Consider the following 23,823-nt stretch of genomic DNA (forward strand, 5'->3'; position numbering starts at 1 on the left):
GTCAGAGAACGCTTCATGTGAATGCGAATCCCAGATATGATTTTATTCAGAATTTTACAAACAATAAGCATTTTTCTATAAAACAAAACCAAAAACAACGGCAGAGGGTAAGAATCAATTCAGTTAAGAGTATTTACATTCTCAGAAGAAGTTTCCATGTTTCTATATACAAGGCTGTGGCCATTACCAGCAGGTCGAAGCACCCCAAAGGCACGTATGAGCATCACGTTATGCTGCCTAAGCTGATTCTGTGCTTTAAGCAAAGGCTTTACAAGTTAAGGTCCTATTCTACAAATACTGAAACACAAATGTAATCACAGACACAGTCCCAACCATTTCCTCAGGTGCTTGTTGTGCTCACGGTCCCCAGGGAGATAAATGAACCCATGGGTGAGGCCGTGAAACACAAGCAGCTGTAAACAGAGGTGGGGATAACTCATGTTCATCTCAAGTTCCACGAGATCAGCAAGACAGTATCATCATCTCTCCAAAGGAAAGTCCCCTGGAAGAACAACACTTTCACAACATACTTGAGTGCATAGAGAAAATTAATGCTGAAGTGATGCTTCTCCTCAGCCTGGCTCATCCCAAGCTGCCTGCTTGAGGAACCATTAGAAGATGTTCTTGAGAGCACAATATCCAGAGCCAGGAGAGTGGTATCAGAGAATCACACACTACTGAGTGTGAACATCAGCCTGAGGAAACCGTGATGCTTTTTGAGCTAACGATATTCCCACTTGCAAGCAAAGAAACCAAAGTCTGTGCATCCAAACCAAAGGCTGTGCATCTAAACCAAAGGCTGTGCATCCAAACCAAAGGCTGTGCATCTTTCCCAGGGAGATGAAAGGAATCAAAGAGCTGGGAAGGAAGGGAACCCAGTTTCCAAGCCAAGGCCTTAATGCTGTTTTCCTCACTAGAGATCCTGCAGTGTGCAGCAATGCTCCCTGACCAGAGATCTCAGTGGTTGTAACGCACGATAAGGGCATCACAGCCCTCCTGCATTTCACAGGTTACAGCTCCCCTGAAAGCCAAACTCTGTATTACCCCCTTGTGCAGTGACCACACTCCTGGTTTTACCTCTTTCATAGGCAAATTCTGCCCAACCCCTCACAAAGCATCACTCCTCACTTGTTTGAGGATAACAGGACAGCTCTCAGCGAAACAAGGCCTTCCACCAGGGGCAGCAGAACAGATTCTGCACTACTGAGCAGCACCTTCATTAAGCAGGCACAACCTGACCCTAGCACTGAACTCCATCATTTGACACAGAAGGCACCCACAGCCCGTTTGGTGCAGATCTGACCTGCTGCCAGCACTGCCATCACCCTTACAGCTGGGTCAGACCCTCCACCCTCATATCCTGCTTGCCTGGATCAAAACCCCTGCGTGCTGATGTTATTAAAACATCCCCTGGGGTTCTTTTGGAAATATTTAGCAGCTGGATTCTGACTTCACATGAAAAGAAGTTCCCTGTTGCAGAGATAAGCTCGAGGATTAGGGCAGGAGAGGAAAGTAAACAAAGGAACACAGGATGCCATATTAAATAGATTGCTTCTGACTCGCTTTTAGATTTTAAGGAGATTAGCAAGGAAGAAAATATAACTTGTGACACAGAGGTTGTCGCTGTAGTAGGATTAGTCACAACCAGGAAATTCCCCCAATTTAATCATATTAAAAATCCCAAACAAGCACTTAATAAACATCAGAATCAAGAACAAAAGCTTGCTGTCGAGGCACAGGAAGGTGCAGAACCTGTGTGAAATAGCAGATGAAAGATAACAGCTAAACGAGACGTTGGATGGGCTGCAGCAGGAATTTCCACGGCACATCACATATCTCACATCTCAGGCTGTCTTCTCAAACAGTTTACAGGAAAAGATTCGTGGGGCAGGGCTGTTTACATTGGCAAATTCATGACAAGGAAGTTGCAGCTGAATGCTTTGCCTCAAATTCCTGTGGCGAGGCTTCTTCTGCAGCACAAAAAAGCTGCTTCTCAATGTTCCAGTTCCTATAAGCCTAATAGAGACGTGGCATGCAGAGAAAGTTATCTGTGCTGACTTTTAGAGCATATTCTTACAATTGCAATGAGTATTCTGCAAAAGGTGGGGTACACAACAAAAAGCATCACGGATTTGGGGTGAGGACCCGTTCCCATCACCATGCAGCAGCCTGCCTGCTTTCATGCACTTTCCTGACATTTACTTGCACACATCAAGGCTACCACACAATGTGCAGTGAAGCTTGCAAAATTCAGATTCTCAACTTACGCTCCACTTTTTCAAAGCACACGGTGAGTTTTAAACCCACCAGCCCATGGCCTTCTCTCAACCAGAAGTGACGTGGAAACTGCCAAAGCTTTGGGATTTCTCTTCCCAGAGGAGCTGACAGTGACAGCAGTGAGTTTCCCTGTGTCATCTGGGCCTGCTACCACCAGCCAGAGCACCGAGCACAAAGGTGAGAAGAAGCAGAGAAAGCAGTGAAACCCTCCAGCTTAAGCAAGCATGGCTGGCGAGGACAGGGTACAGGGCTTTGGTTAACAAAAGCCTCGGAGCAGCTGACGTTGGCACAGAGCTGCACAACACCCCAGAGCCAGCAGCCAGCAAGGCCCCAGCAGCCCTGAGCAGAGCAACTGGGGTTCTGCTCATGCAGCCTCTGCAAGACAGGACAACAGACAAACAAGTACCACAGGATGAATGCTTTCACCAGGCACATCTGTAATGCAGTAAGAAAGGCACAAAGGAGACCATGTGTATGCACACCTTTAAATAGACAAAGGCGATGCCAAGGGTGCTGCTGTGATCCAAGGAACAGTCTCAGCAGATTTTCACCATGATTTAAAAAAAAAAAAATAATAATAATCTTAACACAACTCACATGAACAATTAACAGGAGTGAAGGGAAATAAGAGACCTCACAGCAGGCCAACAGTTGGCAGCCAAGAATCGAAATCCAGTGGTCATAAGTGCACTGTAAGTGTTGATCTTGGGAATTCTCACCACGAGGTCAAAGCAGTGGCATGGATTATTGATAGAGTGTGCATGTGTGTGTGTGTGTGTGTGTGTGTGCAGAAAGGTCAGAAACTAAGACAGCAGAACTGCTTTTTGCCAACCGCATCGCACAGACTATGATTTGAAAACCCAAACAATTCAGAAAGACAATTTTCAGCAGTCACCCCCCCCCCCCCCCCCCCCCACACACACACACACAATAAAACCTTCTGCATCATTCTAAATAAACACAGCCTCAAAGTGGGCCACGTTCCAGTGTCAGATGTAAACAACGTCACCAAAAAGTTGTAGCTGAAATCCAGCGTTGGATTCGAAAGGATTCTGTCAGCAGAACCTCAGTGCTGTGTTCTGTGCAAGACCATCCTTTCAGCCTACACACAGCACACCAAGTTAGAATTCATTCTCAAGAAAATCTTTCTTTGCACCTTTCTGAACCTGCTAGCAAACTCAGCACATACAAATTCACATAAGATCACAGTGGCATGTTTGCATGACCTTCACTCTAATAAATAAGTTTCCTGTCCAAAGACAGAAGTCAAGAAATCAAAAGTAATTAGCAGCTTCTTCTAGTGTTTCTAAATTCTTGATGGGCATCAGCTGTGAAGAAGACTGGCTGTGGTTCAGCTCACCTACACACTTACTTCCAAAGGTCTGATCAGATACTGTTTCTTGGTTAAAGGATTAAAACACATTGAAACAACTGGCTGAAAAACCAGTGAAGGCTACACAGTATTTGTGGTCATATAAAAAGAGAATATATGGAACACAGTGTTTAAATTAATAAATAAGGTTAAAATTGCAGGAAGAAGGGTTGCCACTAGCCCTTTCTAGAATGAGCATTAGGAGCAAATCCATTTAACTTTCAGTCCATCAGGAAGTAGGCATTTCATTAAAAAGATGTGCTCTTAAAAATCTCTGGGTTTTCTTCTTCATCCTTTGAATTCCTTTTGGCACTAGATGCAGGCCTGTATTCTAGTCTGGGAAAAAAAGAGAAAGGAAAATAGATTAGAAGAGCAATCAGAGAAAGAAGACTGATATTCTGAACCCTATCAGACATCACAGACTAAGTTTAATGTTCTGTTGACCCCAGTTGAACGGGTCCTTTTCTAACAGTGACTGCCTCCACTCAGAGCCATGGCAGAAGGTCCAACTCTCAATGATTTTTAGGTCAGCTGAAATTAACTGGGAGAATTCAGCAGTACTTGCACTGCTTTAAGAACTTGGAAAGATAAATTACTTTGTGACAGTTTGATACTGCAGAATCATTTAAAAACATACAGACTGAAAAATAAAGCCCTTCCAACCAGAATTGTTACCTCACCACTGTGAGCTGAAAATACTTTTGTCAGTGAGTTGGTTATTAAATCCACAAAATGTCACTATACCTTTAAAAGCAAACATACAAAGCAAAGTCTGTCCTTCCTATCTCTCTCCTGCCAGTATCCCCTCACTGCAACACTCCAGTCACGAGAGCTGTCTCACGTCTCCATGATCCCAACAAGATCTGCAACTGCACACACAAATCTAACTCCTCATGTTTACTCCCCATGCTGCATGCACCATGTATAGACCCCTCAGAGAGGCACCCAGCAGGCTGACATCACAGAAAGTACCTTTCCCCACCCCCTGCCTTTCCCCAAAGCAGCAGGCTGTAGATATTTCCTTGCTCACGTGCAAATGCTGGAGCTGCCCAAAAGCCTTCTTTTGCTGTTTTTGCATCCTCTTTTCTCCACATCACCCAAGCCCACCAGTCCCTCACAAGGCTGCTGCTAGCTGCCCTACCCGCAGTTTAAAGCTCTCCTTATCAGGTCAGCCATCCTACCAGCAAAAACTCTTTGCCCCTCTTAGTGCAGTGCATCCCACCTCTCTCCAGAACAACGCTCCTTACACAATTCATTACCAAATATAAAATCTTTTGTAAGTACAGCCAAATTTTAACCAGCAGCTTCTGTGGTACAAGGGTATATTGGCCCTTCCTTACTTGTGCTGTGACTGCAGTAGTCTCTATAGAACTAGCCTTTCCTACTGTCAGCACACTTTAGAGCAAATCAAATACTTCAGCAAGACTCTACCAATGGGGACATACATAGAGGCGGCACTTACATTTATAGCTAAAACAGATGTATAAAAATCAGAAGGCAATGCTTACCCTTTTACCAGCAGCATTTGCTCAATCGTGTCAGGAAGAGGCATTCCATAGCTTTCTGGCAGGAACAGAGTCAGAATTCCTGATAGCACAGTCAGGCTCCCCATCAGGATGTAAGGCAGGAATCTATCGTAGGCACCTAGCAGAAAGCAACAAAGGCTAGCATCAATTCCAACTCACTGCCAACATTTGCACTTTAGAACAGCTGTTAGTTAAAACAAAACCCTCCAAAGCAGCTGGTGCTCCCTGACCTCCACAGTGCCACAATGGATTCTAGAGCCACGATGTGGACATGAGCACTGCAGTGCTGGGCAGCTGACAGTCTTCATGGCCACCCCCACAGTGTCTGTGAGGATGGGGCTGCTCAAGAATGAGAGCAAATGAGCAGAACCGATTTTGGTTTGGTTTCTTTTAAACCCCGTGACCGGGTCTTGCACTGAGATGCAGTTCTGTCCTCAGCCCTGCAGGCAGCACTGAACCAATGCTTTCCAGCCACCAGCGTCCCCCCAGCACGTTCACTTACCAAGATAAGCAAAGTAAGGTGAGAGGATGCTGCCAAGCCTTGAGGCCATGGAACTTGCTCCAACTCCCATGTTTCTGACTACCGTTGGGTAGAGCTCAGCCGTGTAAACATAAACTATTGCAAAGGCAGCTGTGATCCCAAACTTCCCTAACATCACCAGGAGAATAGATAGGGCACGAATATCTGAAATTAAAATGCAAGAGCTTCAATAAAACGCTTGGCAATTCACGGTATCTTGTAAATTTACTGACTGCACAACTCCTGTGTCATTAACTGCATTATCTGATGTCCTTTTCTTTCTGCACGCGTGTCTGTGCATGGGCAACTTCTTTCTTTTAAACTAGGAGCCAACATTTCCATTTTCCTCTCGAGGAGGTTAAAAAATAAGGACCACAGGGCAACAACTTCAAAAGTTTTCTCCAGATTCCAGGGGGCAGACCATTGCTATTGCAAACAATGCCACGTATCCCTATTTAATAAACTGAGCAAAGTGAAGCATTTGAATAGGTTGTTTTCACTTTGCTACTCTGGTTTCTACAATCCAGTCTTTTCTACAGTGCTGTCCTTTAACCAGGACAGCTGGATTGGAAAATCAAAACAGATCATATCAGTTTCCAACTAATTAAAAAACAAAAAACAGTGACTCATACATTACCTATGTAAAATGAACTCATCCTCATTTGTTCATAAATTAAAGAATAAAGAAGTGCTAAGCAACAAGATTACTCCCACATCATATTTGAATTTGACCTCCATATATTGACCACAAATATGACATCGTATTTGATGGAGCCTATAGCCCTCAATCTCATTACCCTGAAGATGCATGCTGTTTTGATATCCAATAAATGTTGATTTGCCCTCCTCAGATTTGCAAAACGTTGTTTTAACTGTTAACTTTAATGCAGTGCAAGCATCTTTGCTTTTAAAAAATACTTCTACATTAACTTTCAAACAAGCCCTAAAGGCAGTCAGTGGCAGTCTTTTAAGCAGCAAGTTCTGCAGCCTTCAGGTAACCTGCACGAGTTTACCAGAGCACTTTGCCAAAGATCTGCATTAGGGCAAAACAGGACTATGGTACTGATGCAAACAGACCACAAAAGCAAGGACCTGTCTTTACAAACACATCTGACCTGGTATATTTTGTGAGCTCCCGGTGCTGGAGCACTGAGAACCAAGGAAGGATGGCAAAAATAGGAAACATACGTCTATATTTAGTCCCTTCAGGATACTTTTCCTCCACATCTGCCCAATGCACGGCACTGGACTTGGCCTATCATGTGTGTTTGAGATCAACTAACGATTCCATACGTGAAGGCACCAGCTGAATGAAGAGAAGAACACAGCCTCCCAAGAATAACGCAGCAGCCATTGAATACCGTCGGGGGAGGTTTCGAAGCAGCAGCCAGGAGATGATGTAGGCTGGGACCTCAATCACTGCTGAGAGGAAGCAGTTCATATAGACGTCGCCGTGCAAGTTGGGTGTGTCGAGAGAAAGTCCAAAATAACCAACGGAGATTATCATCCTGAAAACAGAGCATGGTCCATCAGATCGTTCTTTAGAGCGGCCTGGGTGGTTACCCGCCCTGCTGAATGAGCTCAGACAAAAGGAGGATGGCATCCTGGCAGATCCAAACAACCTAGGATTTCCTTTGCCGTGCCCAAAGTGGGCAGGATAGCATTCAAGTTGTATTTGCATGGCTCTGTGCCTGGTTAACAGGATGGAGTTTAGAGGCTGGGAACAGTGCCATCTTAACTGTGCCAGACAGGCACACGTGACCAGGGGAAACACAGAGGTGTCTTTGCTGATGAAATCTATATTGTTTTAGAGACACTGGGAAGAGGAGGTTATGCCTCACAAGCACATGGTAAATAATGACACTGGCTCAGGATTTGTCCAAGATCATCACGGAGCACTCAGCACTTCCCTTCCACTGCATTTGTGTCATAGCAGAACCGAGAGCAGAATTACTGCACAGCATTAAGTGTATCACTGACCAAAACTCAGTTCTCTTTTCTTCTCACTTCACATGAGAGCAACCTTCATGGTTCAACTGCTTAAAATAAACTGCCTGGGATAACAGAGGTAATCCCCCTGTTGGTGTGTATGATGTGCCAGTAAAGCTGTTCTCCTCAGTAGCAGTTATTATGCAGTAATTTCCATAATGCTGTACAACACGGGGCTTTTAGGAGTTCTTTTTGTATTAAACAAACCTACTTGTTCTTGCTGGAACTCACTTTTAGTAGCAGTTTGCCTTAGCTTATCACACTGGCAAACCTGGAGGCAATTACACCTGCAGAGAATTTCAATTCATAACTCAGAATATACCATGGGTGTGTATATAAAACGTTGCTGTGAATCAGCATAGGATACTTTATATTTTGGGAAATGATATAAAAACAGATTAGGCAACTGACCAACAAGGTAAAACCAGTTTAAAACCAGCCCCAAGCCACCAAGTACTTTTCTGCAGGATTTGCAAGAGCATTTAAGATTATAAAACTAACTTCCACAATGTTGACTCCTTTTTCTCATTGCAAAACTTCATTTACCATGTGCTCTTCAGCATAAGAAACAAGGAACCTACATAAACAGCATGATGTCACTTCAGCCCATTGTTTTCCAAGCTAACCAGTTTTGCCCACACCTCTTTAGAATACTTCAGTGTTCAAAGGGAACTTTCCTACTGTTTTATTGCTGTTGTGCTGACACATTGCTGAACCACACTCCTGCTTACCACAGAATCACTGACATAATCGTGATAGTGAGGATATTTCGTGTTCTCATGAGATCCAAAATGGTGTATGTCTGTTGGCCCTGGGAACTCAAATCTTGCAGCTGAAAACAAGCAAACAAAAAGCATGGAACATCAGCATCCCACAAACAGAACAGTTGTGACAACAAGCCCACTGGCTTGACTTACACTCCAGTATTCTGAGTACTCCTGGGGCCATTTTGGTATGCTGTAAAGCTGAACCTGGTGCTTTGCTTTTAATCAAACACGTCTCTTGTGCCCACATACAAGTATCTGTAAAAACAGCTGCTCCTTCTTTAAAGTCACTTAACATTTGAGCTGAAATCAGTAAGCATTTTCTTTCCCTTAGACTCCATAAAAGCTGCTTATTTTAACTTCCATGCTTGACTTACAAAGCAACAGCTTTAATTTACAAGTATAAGACTGAACGCCTTCTGTGTGCACTGCGTACACTATGGTGTGTGAACATGATTACAAAGCCAGATTGCCACTCCAACACAGTGCATTCACTACTTTAAACTACTTCTGTCTGGCCTTTAAACTCTTTCCGCCTGGCCTAGCATCCTCTGCTTTGTATCAGTTCAACTCACAACTCTTTTTCCCCTGGAACATCAGACAGGCTCAATGGAAGAAGCTGGATGCATTCCAGCACACCAGCAAAGAGATAAAAGCAACCCTTCGTTACACTTAGTTCCTCGTCAGCCTCTCCTCCATCTCAGGCAGGTGATGATTTGCAAGTTAGCTGCTGCAGACTGACATGGAGCCCTCAAGTCCTGTCCCTCAACTCAAAACATGTATTTTCTCCTCCACACCTCGCAAGCACAAAGTTTATATAACTCTGCAGCCAAGTGAACATTATTTCAAGCAATATTTTGTCCTGAAGACCTGGAAGATAAAACAGCATTCTACTGCTCAAGCACTCCACAATTCAGTGCATTTGCCCTCATAAACCTTAATTTTCTCTTAAAGGCAAGCAGTTCTTTACACTGGATAGCTTTTATTCTGCCTGAGCTTAAGCCTCCCCCTGCACAAACTGCAGCAGCTTCTCAGCTCACAGCCCTTTCTCTTAAATCACATGATCTTCCCTCTGTGCTTTCCAGTTCTGCCACTCTTTGCTGCCAAGAAACCTACAAACAGGAAACACAAAAAATAGAAAAGAAAAAAAAAAAAAAAAGAGAACCCAAACAAACCACAAAACAAAACGAGGAACAATGCAAAATTTAAATTAGTGATGAGAAAAAAGGGCCCTGCCACATAATGCAGCCCCTTAGCAGGACAGGACAGAGCAGAAGCTATGACAAGGGAAGGGAAGGCATCTGGAATGAAACCTGTCATCCAAACCTGTTCATTCCCCTCACGTCAGGCAATTCAGCCAACCAGGCCCTACTGATGCTCTATGGACTGTTTGTGATCACGGATCTGAACTGGTTTTGAAATCCAAACTGGTTTGGAAACCTCAGAGTTTAAACGCTTCAGAGGACAGCAGCCCCATGAGCTCCTCCATTCCAGCTGCAAAATGCCTCAGGGCCAGCCTGTTTCTGAGAATCCTGCTGCAGCATAAACACGTTTCCTAAAACCTCAGGGGAAGATGCCAGCCTTCTTCAGAAAGCACACAAAAGAAGAGGATAAAGGGACCGCAGATGAAGAAAGGCTTTGCACAAATTATTTTGTCACAGCTTATTAAGAAAAAAAAAAAGAAAAAAAGATGGTTGGGAGTTCTGCAGTTAAACAAACCCCTGTTAATCGAGTTCCATTTGCTTTGAGTGGTAAACTGTGTTTCTGGAAGTTGATGTGCTGTGATTTTAACCTCTGCGATCCAGCCTGCTCCAGTCCCCCTCCCTGGGGAAATGTGAACTGCTCTGCTGCTTCAAACCCAGCCCCACTCAGAGATGGGGAACAGATCAGTATTTCTTTCTAAGAACAGAAAATGGAGGCATTCCAGGGATGATTATCTTCACTGAATGTTGGAGCCAGAGCTCATTTTCTGTCCTCTTTCTGGCACAGGGTGAGTTTTCATGCTTAAAGCAGGAGAGGGAAGGAAAAAGAAAGCAATAACAAAAAAATGAAAAAAAAAGGTTCTTTCAATAGAAGTCCAGTACAAAAGCCATCATCAGGTCTAGGTTTTCCTGGCATTCTGCTCCAGCAAGACCAGGATGTCTATCTTGCTATCTAGAATTTAGCCTAGATAAGTAGGCTTGTCTGCACCTCAGCGATCTGCAAGCCAAACGAAGCCTTCTCAGCCTCAATAGCAACACATCTGAGATTACTGACTAAACATTTGGCTCAGACTGCAAGACCCAAGAGCTTTGTAAATCAAGACAATATACAAGGATAGGAACAAGCAATTCTCTTATCAACAACTAGACAGTGTCCAGTGTCAGTGGGAATACGGCAGAGCAACTGTGCCCAGACAGACACTACAGATGTGCTTAGAGAGGTGCCCATTCCCCTGGATTATGCAAACAATTTGCCTGTCTGACCTGTGAATAAATGAACGTGGAACTCATTCTGCAGCTTAAGGATACCAACAGCTCAGAGATACCTGAAGGAAACAAGAACAACTTTACTGCTAACTACTCCAGCTCGAGGACACTCAAGTTTTGATCTCCTCTACATGAAATCGAAGTTGAACTTGAAGAGCATTATTTCACCAGCTAGGATTAGTTTTCTATCAGAGCAGACAAGCATAAAATCTGTCCAGAACATAAGTATTATCTATAACCAGCCACTCACAATCAGATGCTTCTGTCCAAAAAGATCAGAAGCTGGAGGAAAAACAAAGACTAAGAGACCAGGAGACTGAATTCCCTGCTAGGTGCTAAGGCATACACTCCTCAGTGCAGTGTGGCCAGGTCTCAGGTGCCTGGAAGACCCAAAGAAGCCATTTGTCAGCTGCCTGGGTTAAGGAGATCCACTGTATTCAGAGTCACTGGGATAAACGAGACTTCCTGCCAATTTGCTGGCTTCATCTGGGATGTATTCAGATCACAAAGCAATAGGCAAACCAAATTAATTACATTCACTTCCAAAAACGTGGTTTAAATAGAAAATAAAGCTGCTAATCGTGCTAAAAATAAAATAAAATAAAAAAAGACATCTTGATGTTTTCATTTGAATGTTGCATGGGATTGGGACAGCAAGGCCTTCTCAAACCTTACTGAAAGGGTATTTTGCTTTAAGGCCTTTCCAGTAAAGGATGAACTTTTAACCACTTCAAAAGTACACGATACAGTGCAGGCAATACTGGAAATTCAATGCTTTCCATAGATAATAACAGGCCCAGCAAACAACCTGACTGCTAAGTGAATCTTACCTCACTAGGGTCAAAGATTACATCTGGGGCTGTAACCTCATTAATTTTTGCAGCCTTTCGGATGATGTCTTCTGCTTCTTGAAATCTGCCCCGAGAGATCAGCCAGCGTGGAGATTCTGGAATGATCCTGTGTGAAAGATTCAGAATAATATGCCAGCATTTCCAAAGAACGTGCTGCTCCAGACACCAACACATGTTGTTCCAGGCACAAAGAGCTTAAAACTTGACACGTCTTGCAGAAATTAAAGCTAAGACAACAGAAATCAGGTTTACAAGAGCCAACTCGTAGGCTGAAGAACAGACTAAAACGTGTTGTGTATTTTAGAAGTACAAAAGAGCTGAAGAATGATGCAGGGGAAAACAAGAAGAAAAAAAAAGAGCAACAGAAACTTTCAGAGTACGGGAAAAATGGTTTAAAGAAATTCAGAAATGTGAATAATACACAAGCAGCATTCTGCAAATGAAGAGGCACCTGCTTAGTAACTGTGGCACATCAAATCATTACTTGACTTGGCTGAATGTGGCAGCGTTTACAAAACAAATCTGCATGGGAGGAAGAGGCAACGGCATTCGTTTTATGTGTAAGTGAAGAAACACCACCATCGTGTGGACGGCTTGAGCTCTACAAGTCACATCACTGCAAAGCAGCATTTCATTAACTAGGGCAGGAAATACTGAAGTTGCACAGGTGTGCAAGCACTGCTCTACAGCTACAGCTTGTCAGATCCATGCCACCATGTCACTCTCCAAAACAACTGCTTTTTCATTCTGCCTTTCGTTTAGGCCTTACCCAATGGGTGTTATTTGGTACAGAAGGATGAAGGTGGGTTTTTGTTTTGGTTTTTCTTTCTCTTCCCCTTTTCTCCTCCCTTCCCCCTCCTCCTTTTCCATGTACAATCACTTAACTTTCCAGAACCCTCAAGGAAAATGAAGACTAACTTCTTCACACATGAATCAGACAGAGATTACTCACAGAGCTGCAGACTTAAGTCTGAAGAATTGGGAACAGCAAAGGATACAATGGCAGCTCTTCTGCCCACTCCTGAGTTTCAATGCCAAAGCCTGGCTGACATCTGGCTCTTAAAAACCCATTGACAAGACTTCTAAAGTCTTCTGTTTTCATTGCACTCACCACCACAGTGGGATGAAGAGCAGCCCAGGTAAAGTAAGCGCCAGCAGCAGCATCCTCCAGTCTCTGATGAAATAGGCAAACAGTGGCAGCAACATGTAGCCAAAGGCATAAAAGATGCAAACCCCCAACGTGCAGAATAGTAGACGAATGGATTTGCCAAGAATTTCTGTGCCTGTTCAGAACAAGAGCAAAGATTGGTATTTTAACATAAAAGCAACCACAAATAACTGGCTTTGGGACATACTACACAGCCATGCATTATTGGAGGCACCACAGCTCTGCCTTGCATGATGATCTTGCATCAATCCAGTAACTGTAAGTATGGAAGGTAACTGATCAGACCATACAGTTATTTCTGTAGCTAGAAGTAGCCAACTCTTCTGTATTTCTATGTTTTTATGATCTACTGTACCTGAAGACTTAAAACCATCTGATGTACTAGGAGTTAGCTTCAGCTTGATCTCCATAGGATCTTCTGCAGCTTATGGAGAGACTAGCTTCTTTAAAGGATACTTCAGAGATGCCTAGATTAGGCCATGACCCATAAAACCTTCTGGAATTCTCTATTTCTCTATTAGTTGAAACACTTGAATCCTCTGGTAACTCACTGAATTAATTCAGACTGCACTTCTGCACTTCTATCAATGGAAACTTCCAAAGACAGCATGAGGTGAGGATCCACATGTGGTGAGGACAAACACTTAACAGCATTTCTTGACAAAGCAAACCAGCCCTAAGCAGGGAAGCAGACAGGACAACAGACAGCATTCTGGGCCCAGCAGGACTTCCATACCGAGAACAAACGCTGCCACATAGTTGGAGATCTGCCCCATGCCAACCAGCAAAAAGAACACGGAAAACATCTCCCAGCTGGTAGAGAAGATCTGAACGAAGCTGAAGATGGTCTGCATTGCCAGAGTTGCGAACAGCACATTCTTCCTGCCAAACCTTCCAGGGATTAGATGAAAAGAAAATAAAAAAGAAAAGAACAGCATGAATTAAATCTTCAGAAATTACTCAGGTGTATACTTAAGGAGATAAGACATCTGCAAGAAGCAAAGATTCAGCAGCACATGCACATCTACTCTAAATACATGAGGAGACTCACAGGACACGAGAAAATAATATTCCAAGGGTCACAGCCAAGTCACCTTTAGGTGTGTGCTGAAACAACACTCATTCCGTTCTGACAGAATGAGCAACTCACTGTCAGCAACATTATTTGCAGTGTAAAAGCAATAATAGATGCTCCACCTCTACACAGCAAACACTTCACTACACAGATCAGCATATTGAAAAAAAAAAACAACATAACAAGGAAAACGTTTGAAAGAAATGAAGCATCTCTTGCTTACACTTTCTGGCATAAATATGATTTGCTGCAGAAGTGATTACTCTGAGAAAATAAACTGGTAAATATAACCCCTACCAGTGATCCCTGTGACATCCTGCTCTAAGTCAGGCCATGTGCTCTACACAGTGCACATTCAGATTGGGCACTCACAGAATTAGGACACGTTAGAGGTCACAGAAAACACTTGTACCAAACCTCACATGCAAGAGCTGCTTGCAAAACACATCAAAGACCAGTGGTTGTGGTGCATATACTTTACTTGTCTGAGAGCTGTCCTGATATGAACGATCCGAGCAGCACGCCCACAAAAAACAGGGAGGTACTCATGGGCCCCTTCCAGTCATTGTCACACACCAGATTCCACTGCAAGAAGAAAGAACATGAAAGGCTTTAAATCAACAGCATTTTCCCTCCCTCCTTCTAAGCAAGTTGGCTGAGCCTGAGGGAAACGTGCCCTGTGGGCAGAAAGCTTCCATGGAAGGAAAGAACAACCAATTTAAGGCACAGACAGAGCTGGACAAACTTAACTCCAACCAATGCTGCTCAGCAGAGGCCAAATGCCACCAGCTCCAATCCTTCCTCAGATCATCCATCTGAGGCCACAGCACCACCACCTCTTTACACAGTCAATGGCTGACTCTTATGGTTCTCCCCCTGTGTATGCAGGTGAAAGTCACTCCCAATTTCACTGCATGCTCCGTTCAGCTCCCTTTTAATCCTGCTGGGTTTGCAAGGCATCACTACAAACCCCACTCATCTTCTCCTGCATATGGTGAACGTTTCCATTAAAACCTCACATTTATAATTCAAGAGAAATTGAACTACATAGAGCAAAGTGCCTCCTCTTTTATTACGTTTTAATGTAATTAAATTTACATTTAAAATAAATTTACAATTTAATTTTGGGATAGACTTCACCGCTCACCAGGGACCTAAGTGCAAAGCATGGGTCTGCAACAGGACCTGCAGAGCCCAGCAGATGTCACTTCTCCAGGGAAGGATCAGTTGCAATCTTCAGAACACAAACTGAAATACACACCAAGAAAAGCACCATTTTCAAAATGAAAATACGTTAGCAAAAATAGGAAGGAAAAAAAAACAAGACAACTATTAAATGAGGACTGCAACAGTTTGCAACCCTCTTACCTGCTATGGTTTCATTTTTCAGAAATAGCATTCATGTTATTTGGTTATCTCTATCAACAGCTTTCATTGAAAGAGTCTTAATTGTGTTTTGGTTATTGAGGGGGAAAAAAAAAAGTGTGTAAATATTCATAAATACCAGAAGAAAGCAGAGAGCAGCAGGGATGCTCCTCGGCCCTCCCTCACTGCTGGGCTCTGCCTGCAGCTGCTGCCCCTCGGGTCCTGCTCACCCCATTGGGTGCTGAGCACAGGAGGGGAATTTGGAGGCCACCAGCACTTCTGACACAAGGCCAGATCCTGCTGACCGCCGTCCTTCAGACAGGGCCCCACGTGATGCTTCAGTGATGGAAACTTTGGGAGTTTTCAATTCGCACTGAAGAGGTCGAAATGAAAATATTGACGCTGGTCCCAACAACTCCTTCCTTTCCTCCTCAATTACAAGCAGTTCAGTACTGTGGGTTCTGCTCAGTTGTTTTTAACCTGGCTCTGGAGCAGGGGGTGACTCTCAGAAATAGGATTTGAATTTTGGGAGGCCCTGTGCAGGGCAGGGAGTGATGATCCTTATAGATCCCTTCCAGCCACAATATTCTATGATTATCAATACAACGTAGATTAAAAGCTGTAATTTAACATGTTTATGATTTAATCTGCATTCATGCCACAAACACTGCGTTATAGATGGAAGAACATTTGAGCAGTTCTCTGATGACTGCTCACACAAGCTACGCCAGCCAAGAAGCTCTGGTAAAACTAACAGTGCTTGGAAATACACAGTGACTGATCACCACCAAATTCACACAGACCAGAGGCTTCTGTGGCTATCGCATGTCTCCATGTGATGGTATTTATCAGGGAATCGAGCACCACTCCCAGCACTGCGCTGACAGACTCACTCCAAGAATCCTTTCCATCGACCACCGGAACCAGACATGTTAGTTATGTTATTAGAAATCACTGAGTACTGTTCCTAAAGAAGGCCTTTAGAAAGAAACTAAATCACTTTACATCCCTAAAGAAGCTGAACACTGTACTTGACAATGGCCTGTCTCCTTCCAGCTGTCTCCCACGCTGCAGCTCAGCACCAGCCTGCACCACACTTGGCTTGCTGGACACCAGCATGCTGTGCCCGGTAACAAACATTTCCTGCGTATGCTAAGACAGAGACATTGCTTGGAAAAGTTCATGGTTATGAAATGTGTTACACGGCTGCCCTGAGAGGTGGAAACACACCGGTCCTTCAGGCGGTGCCCTAATTACTATCTTGTTTTTCTGTCCACTCTATTCACATAATTACAGCAGCTGTTATGATGACGAGCACTCGGACCAGGCACCAAAGAGAACTTCAGTGTTGAGTTTCCAAGGAAAAACTAGCTTGGTTGTAAATACCACTTATTTATAGCCAAAAACTCCATGGGTACAACTATCAGAACAGATGGATTTTCAGGTCTGTTACCTCTCACCCCAGTCAGTAAATGAATGAAGTCCTCAGCCTTTTAATGAGTCACAAGACAGGTCTACATCGTTCGTGTTGATGATGGCATCGGTCTTCCAGAACCACTCTGCAGCCTTACCCTTCCCTGAACCATACATTGCTCAAGAAAAAGTCACTGAAGCATCACGGTTGGAAGGTCAGTGAGCATCCCAAGAGCAGTTACTGATTGATTCCTGCTGCTGGCAGGGCTGTTCGGACACAGCATGCTGTGACCCAGTGCTCTAAAATCACATGCTATTTTCATTTCCTGGTATCCCTTGAGTAAGCAAAGCCTTTGCCCCGTGGCTCAGATAAGGCTCACCTCAGCAAGGTGCTGTGGCTCCAAACGGGAGAAGAATACATTTCAGCCCTTATTCCAAAGAGCAGCTACTGACCCTGCAAAGCATCAGCTACTCCACGCTGCTCCCCATTGCTCATGGCACAGAGTTTTCTCACAGTTATTATTCTAACTTTGGAAAAGGACATAATCTGTTGTGATTTAAGCTTATCTTCCTACTCAGAGTGCAGTACTTTGACTAGGCTGTAAATACTTCTCGCAGAGCTCATCAGGGCAATGTCTTTATAATTAACCTCACACCTGTAGCAATGAGCTGGGAGCCACAGCAATCTCACACGTGCCTCCACAATCACAAAGAAATTCAGACTCTGAGATGAAATATTTGAGTTCTGCAGAAAACCAGGCAGCAGTGCAAACAAAGGCATCAAACTACAGCTGCAAAGCAAGTTCTGGCCACAAGTGCAGCTGATGACGTTGCCACATTCTGGTACTTCTTCCAAGCAACCCGTGCACTTCAAAGCCACCCAGAGGTAAAAGTTATCTACTTTTTCTGTCTATGGGCACTGTACCATTGTGCTTGCAGAACATTACCTGCCTTGGAAGGAGAGCTGGCACCTCACGAGTTCCTGACATGAAACCCAGCAGTGCTCCACCCAGACATTGATGCAGACACCTTATTGCAACCAACTTTCACTGGGATTTTGCCACCTCTTCCAAGGAGATATAACAGGAACTAAACTAACTGCTAATAACAATATGACAATCATATTCAAGCATAAAGTCTGCCCAGTATTTGATGACATACCATAACATGGCAATTGCAAGTCTGAATATGGGGGAACTCCACAAAGCGTCCAAAGTCCTCGCAATTACAGTGTCACAGCAAACAGATACAAACTGCTACCAAATACCTTTGGAAAGTTACAGAAATAATCACAAGGTTAACAACATCATTCAGGATCACACTGGTGGAAAAAAACAAACAAACAAAAACCCCACACTTTTCTCAATTCGTGTTCAGCTGCAGCATCAACTGTGCTTCCCTGATACCGGTAACCAAATCCCTGCACAAAGCACTATGACAAACACCAAAAACTTTGGGAGCTGTGCACAGTAATGTTTGCACATAAGAAAGTAGAAGTGGGATAGGCTCATGTGCTAATATTTGCTTTTTCTAAAAATCAACATTTTAGTAAGAAGTTTTGAAGTGAATCCAGCATTACACACTCCCTCCCACCAACTGCTTCTCTCTGTACAGCAAGGCAGGTTCTTAGTAAGCCCCTGTGCCCATCTCACAGCAGGGTACCTACAGCCATTGATTCAGAATCTGGTCTCTATCATACCCACGTAAATATCCTCCATTTAACCGAGAGTGTGAAGCATTATTAAACAACTTTTCCTCTGAAAATACATTCTGATATCTAAGGTATTTCACAGTCATACAAACAGGAGGGGAATCAACTCTTTGAAAGGATTGATAACTGCAGGACAAGGTGAAATGGTTTTAAGTTGAGGGAAGGGAGATTGAGGTTGGATGTCAGGGGGAAATTCTTTACGGAGAGAGTGGTGAGGTGCTGGAACAGCTGCCCAGAGAGGCTGTGGATGCCCCATCCGTGGAGGTGCTCAAGGCCAGGTTGGATGGGGCCCTGAGCAGCCTGGGCTGGTATGAAATGGGGAGGTTGGTGGCCCTGCATGTGGCAGGGGGTTGGAGATTCATGATCCTTGAGGTCACTTCCAACCCTGGCCATTCTGTGATTCTGTTTTTTAGATATTCTTTCACAGCTTTTAATCTACAAATGGAAGCCTGCATCTGCAAAACATACATTATGCTCTATTTCTCCCCTTGTAGTTGTTTTAAACCACCACAGAAGTAAAACTTGCATAGAACATAGAAGAAAACACCAAACATTTCATAATTTCTGTGAAAAAAATTAACTCTCCCAAACATCCCATTTCTGAAACGGCTGGAAAAGAAAGGAAACGGGGCACTGACACCAGAAACTGAGAAAAAACTGGATTACCAATCTAAAGTTACAGACATCCTAGCAGGATCCATCATTACTCCCTTATTTATTTTGCATGGTGCCTCTAAATGACCACTGTCTCAGTTTTAATGGCGTCAACAAGAGGTCAATCACTCTTTAAAAATCCTAACTCTATTTTACATGGCATGGCTGAACAGCCCTGCAACACACGCTTCATACAGCACAACACGAGAACCACTGCATTGCTAAAGCATTTCAGTACAGATGCTACTCACATCCACTTACGAGCTGGAAATGAGACATTTCTCCTTCAGACAAAATTATTAACACTCACATTTTGCACCTGTAAATCAATCACAGCCTCAGTACTTATATATAACACATTCATAGTTGTGGCAGCTCCTGAGATGGAGAAAAATACGCAGTATTACCCTGCAGCAAGAAAGAGGACGTGCTGTTTGTAATGGACAAGGAATAATGGAAATCTGGGTGCGACTTCCTGCACAGGGGGAGGCCGTGTGGCAGTGAACAATGGGCCCAGCAGAGCTGAACCTGGCTCACCTGATTTGATTCACATCTGTGTTCATAAAGGATCCGGAGCCTCAGCATCACACCAGGTTTCAGGGTGCTGCAGTAGCTCCACAGTGAGCATCCTTCCTTTGCAAAAATAGCCACTGACAAACATTAAGGCTACAACAGGCTCAAAACATGCAGTTCTGAAGCACAAAAGATGCCTGCACTGAGCTGATTTCAGGCTGATGAACAGTACAACACGTTTATAAAACTGAAGATGAACACAGAACTCTTCATCTATTTAAGTGTCAGTATATAAGAAGCATTTCCATACTTGAGTACCTAAGAATTTTCCCAAACTAAAATGTTTCCATCATCCAACATACCCTCATGATGTGACTCCTCTAGACTACTATTGCTCCAAGGCACTGCTCAGCTCAATCCCACAGCAGATACCAGGCTTTCACACACAGGACTAGGAGTGGAAGTTGGCCTTTCCCCTTAATTACCCCAGATAATATTTCTCCTAGCACTACGTGCGAACTCTTACGACTACATTGTTGTTTTTTTTTTTTATGGGACATAGGGAGGAAGGATTACTTTGGCTAAAGTAAAGCTTTTCTTATGCCTCACAATACACTGTAATAAAGGAGAAAAAGGCATTTTGCTCCAGCAGAACTGGTTAAATAGGGCAGACTGGCTACTGCTGTGTCTGTTGGAAAAAAGGGAAGTCTCCCTTCAAATGAGAACTGAATGCATTAAGCCTCCTGTGCTAAGCAGAAACAGAAGAAACAGAACGGAGAGCTTTCCCTGGAGTCAAGAGAGATTTATGCGAAAACCTTTCTTAAAAAAGGCCCCATCCCCCTCCCCGTGTCAGCTCCAGAAATCTGGGACAAAGGTCCTCATGATTATTCAACAAGTTCGAGATATGCAACCAAACACAACATTAGTCAACCATGAAAGCGGCAACACCAAGCCAGCAATTTAAACAAGCTGAACAGAGAAAACCTGCAAGTATGCAAAAGGCCACAGCTCTTGCAAAACTGGCTCAAAAGCATTAGTATTAAAGGCAGAAAAAAATGCTGCCTCAGTGCACGAAGTCTGGGCAGCCAACCGCTACCTCCCCCAGACACAGAACTTCTGCCAAACTGTGCAGAGCCGCTGCAGACTCGTAGCAGAACGTCAGCAGCTCCTTCCCCTTAGGGATCTCGGAGCTTCTGGATGTTCTGACAGTTCAGACCCTGTAACTCGCAATGAGTCAAAGCCCAGTGAAGAAGCTGGGAGAAAAATGTGCTGACAATCGACGCTTCAGTCAGGACACGCACCGTATTGTGGCACTCAGGACAAAACCAGCAAAATACCACCTGCAAAATGCTGAATTCCAGAGGATGCCAACTGCCTTACGCTGTCCTGAGAGTGCCTCATCCCTTCACAGCCATACGTTTCACTGATGACCAGGAACTAGTTTTACTCTTTGTGAAGAAAGAAGTTCTTTAAGAAACAGGTGAGGCAACACCTTGTGGCAGCTACCCAAGCCCTAAGGACTGTGCATGTTCAAGGGAAGTTTTCACAATTCACATTTTGCCATGCCCACCCTTCCCTGTGCTAACAGGGCATCTCTCCCACACTCTCTTCTTCACTCTGGTCCTTCACCCAAGAAGGATTTCTGTGAGCAGGCACTAAGTACACAAACATCCATCGCTGCTTGGCAGAGCAAAGAACAAAGGCCACTGGGCAGAAAACATTGCTACAGTTCTGCAAAGATTGCTCCTATGTACAAACAGGAAACTGGATGGTATAAACGGTTAACAAGCCTTCTGAGAAGTCCTTTCTGCAGTTTGAAATCCCAGTATTTCCTTGTGTCTTAAGGCAGCCAGTGCCTACGGGTCTGTGTACCTTGCACCTGACACAAGCACAACCAGCACAGCCTCAGCCTTGCTGGCTGTGTGGATCAGAGGCTCTGCTGACAGGACACAGCTTTGCTGAACAAGGACAGGGGATATCAGGTTGATGTGCAGCAAATTCGGGGTCCTCTGTAGCACAGCACAGAATGGAACTCCCCTACAGCGTCCAACTGCCACACCTGCAGGATGACTTCTGCCACCTTTAGTAAGAAAATAAACCAAACCCTTTTGATATACAAGTTTAAAGAGATATCCTCGAACCACCAACAACTCGCTGTTCCTGGGCCGACCCTCGCTCCCCAAGGTCCTCCTGCAGATACCAGCTGGCACCAATTCAGCAGGCACCGCATACAGGCCACACAAGCCAAAGCACTGCAACCGGAGACCACTTTTGCGAGTGGAAGTAAACAGAAGAGAGAAGCCTAGCTCTCATACTAAATGCAGCACGCCAGATTTAAAAGCAGGAGCACTCAGAGCAGCCCAGGACAGCAGTGCCGAGCTCCACGCACGCTCCCTAGGCAACACAGTGCGGGCGGTGCGTCCGGCCGGCAGCTGCCGCTTCAGGAGCAGCGGGAACGCGGCTGCTGACGGACACGCGGACCGTGCGGCTGGAAGCAAACCCAAGAAACAAGCCCGAGCGGCGCGGAGCGGGCTCAGCCCGAAGCCCGGCTGCGCCCCTCACCTCGGTGACGATGGTGGAGAGGTACACGTCGCGGCTGTACTCCCAGCCGTCCAGGCACGGCTCCTGCTCCAGCTCCTCCAGCTGCACGTCGATGCCGGGCCGCAGCCCCAGCGCCGACAGGTTGACGAGCGCGTCCAGGCGGTAGCGGCGGCAGCGGCTCGGCTCCGTCAGTCCGCCGCGCAGCTCCAGAGGGATGCTGGCGTTCCGCCACTCGTCGCTCAGGTTGGCTCCGGGCGGCACAGCGCAGTGGTGTTCTGGGGTACCGGCCAGGAAGACGATGGAGAGCCCGTTGAAGCCGTTGGGGACGATGCTGGCGCTGAGCAGGAAGAAGACGAGGCGCTGGAAGCGGCCCCACTCGCCCAGGAAGGCGGTCACCTCCTCGTAGTCCCGCATGTCGCGGCCGAACTTCGCCCGCCGCTACCGACAGGCAGGAAGCGGCCGGCCCCGAGCCGCCCAGCCGCCGGCCGAGCGCTTTGCCATGGGCCGGGCCTCGCCGGCGGGGGAGCGGCCGGGGGTGGGGTTAGCAGGCGGAGGGCTCTCAGGTGGGGCCGGGCGCTGGTGCCCGGCCCGGCCCTGCTCAACCCGGCGCGGCGCGGCCCGGCCGGCAGCTCCCGGCATGCACCGCGCCCGGCACGGAGGCGCGGCGGGGGCTCGGCCGGGGATCCGCCCGGAGCGGGCTGGGCTGAGCCAGGAGGGGATCCGGGATGGGACCGCGCTGCTGCCTGCGTGATTCCAGTCCTAAGCGCTGTGATAATAGATGGAGAGCTGCAGGTACACCTACTGAATGGTACACAGCTGCGTTCTCGTGCTGGTTCTGCCTCCACGCGCAGCTCAACTGCAGCACAGCTCACTCCCCACTCCCGAGGGAGCAGAGGGAGAAAATAGGGTGGAAAAGGGCTCGATGGTCGAAAAGGACGGGGAGATCCCCGCTGGTTACCATCATGGACCGAACAGTCAGATGATAACTGCTATCTGGATAGATCGCTGAGGACTAATTCAACATATAAACGCCTCTTGGAGCTGCAGGGATGCAGAAGAGCAGTGATTGAAAGTTCCATCTGAACATGAGAAAGAATTTTGAGGGTGGCACAGCCCTGGCACAGAGCGCTCAGAGAGGTGGGGACATCTCCTCCTCTGGATGTATCCAAACATGCCTGGATGCTTTCCTGTGCAGCTGCTGTAGGGAGCCTGTTTTAGCAGGGAGTTGGGACTAAACGATCTCCAGAGGTCCATTCCAACCCCTGCAGTTCCAGGATTCTGGCTCCTGCTCTGCTCAGCCTAAGGCTGGCAGCAAGGGATGAGTGAGGGATGAGCCCCTGGTGTGCTGCAGGCAGCAGGCAATGGAGGGAGGCCTCAAGTTTGCCTCTGGGCAGTGGCCTGACAGCTGGGATTGCTTCTTTCCTGCAAGCCAAAATGACACCATATTCAAGGCCAGGTTCACAGTGCGAATCCAAAATATCACCATAGCCAAGGCCAGGTCGAAGGTGCAAAGCCCAAATGTTGCCATGGTCAGAGCCTGATGATGGTGCAAGGCTGAAATGCTGCTACGGTCAAGTCCAGGTTGCTCACAGGGAACTGGGAAGAGCAGCTTCTTG

At 45.6% G+C, this 23,823-nt stretch overlaps 1 protein-coding gene across 1 annotated transcript; it reads right to left on the reverse strand.

The window, feature by feature from the left end:
• Window positions 1-3,713: 3,713 nt before the first annotated feature.
• SLC22A5 (solute carrier family 22 member 5) lies at window positions 3,714-22,681 on the reverse strand. The gene is made up of 10 exons (XM_042881625.1): window positions 22,229-22,681; window positions 14,492-14,595; window positions 13,672-13,826; window positions 12,879-13,050; window positions 11,747-11,873; window positions 8,416-8,516; window positions 6,989-7,203; window positions 5,678-5,860; window positions 5,158-5,293; window positions 3,714-3,985 (listed from the first exon to the last, which is right to left on the reverse strand). The coding sequence occupies exons 1-10, from the start codon at window positions 22,619-22,621 to the stop codon at window positions 3,898-3,900; spliced, it is 1,674 nt and encodes a 557-aa protein (XP_042737559.1). The 5' UTR covers window positions 22,622-22,681; the 3' UTR covers window positions 3,714-3,897.
• Window positions 22,682-23,823: the final 1,142 nt, after the last annotated feature.

This window comes from Lagopus leucura, unplaced genomic scaffold (assembly GCF_019238085.1).
Source record: "Lagopus leucura isolate 7727_CA_CO unplaced genomic scaffold, USGS_WTPT01 Super-Scaffold_100030, whole genome shotgun sequence".
In the NCBI taxonomy this organism is placed as follows: Eukaryota; Metazoa; Chordata; class Aves; order Galliformes; family Phasianidae; genus Lagopus; species Lagopus leucura.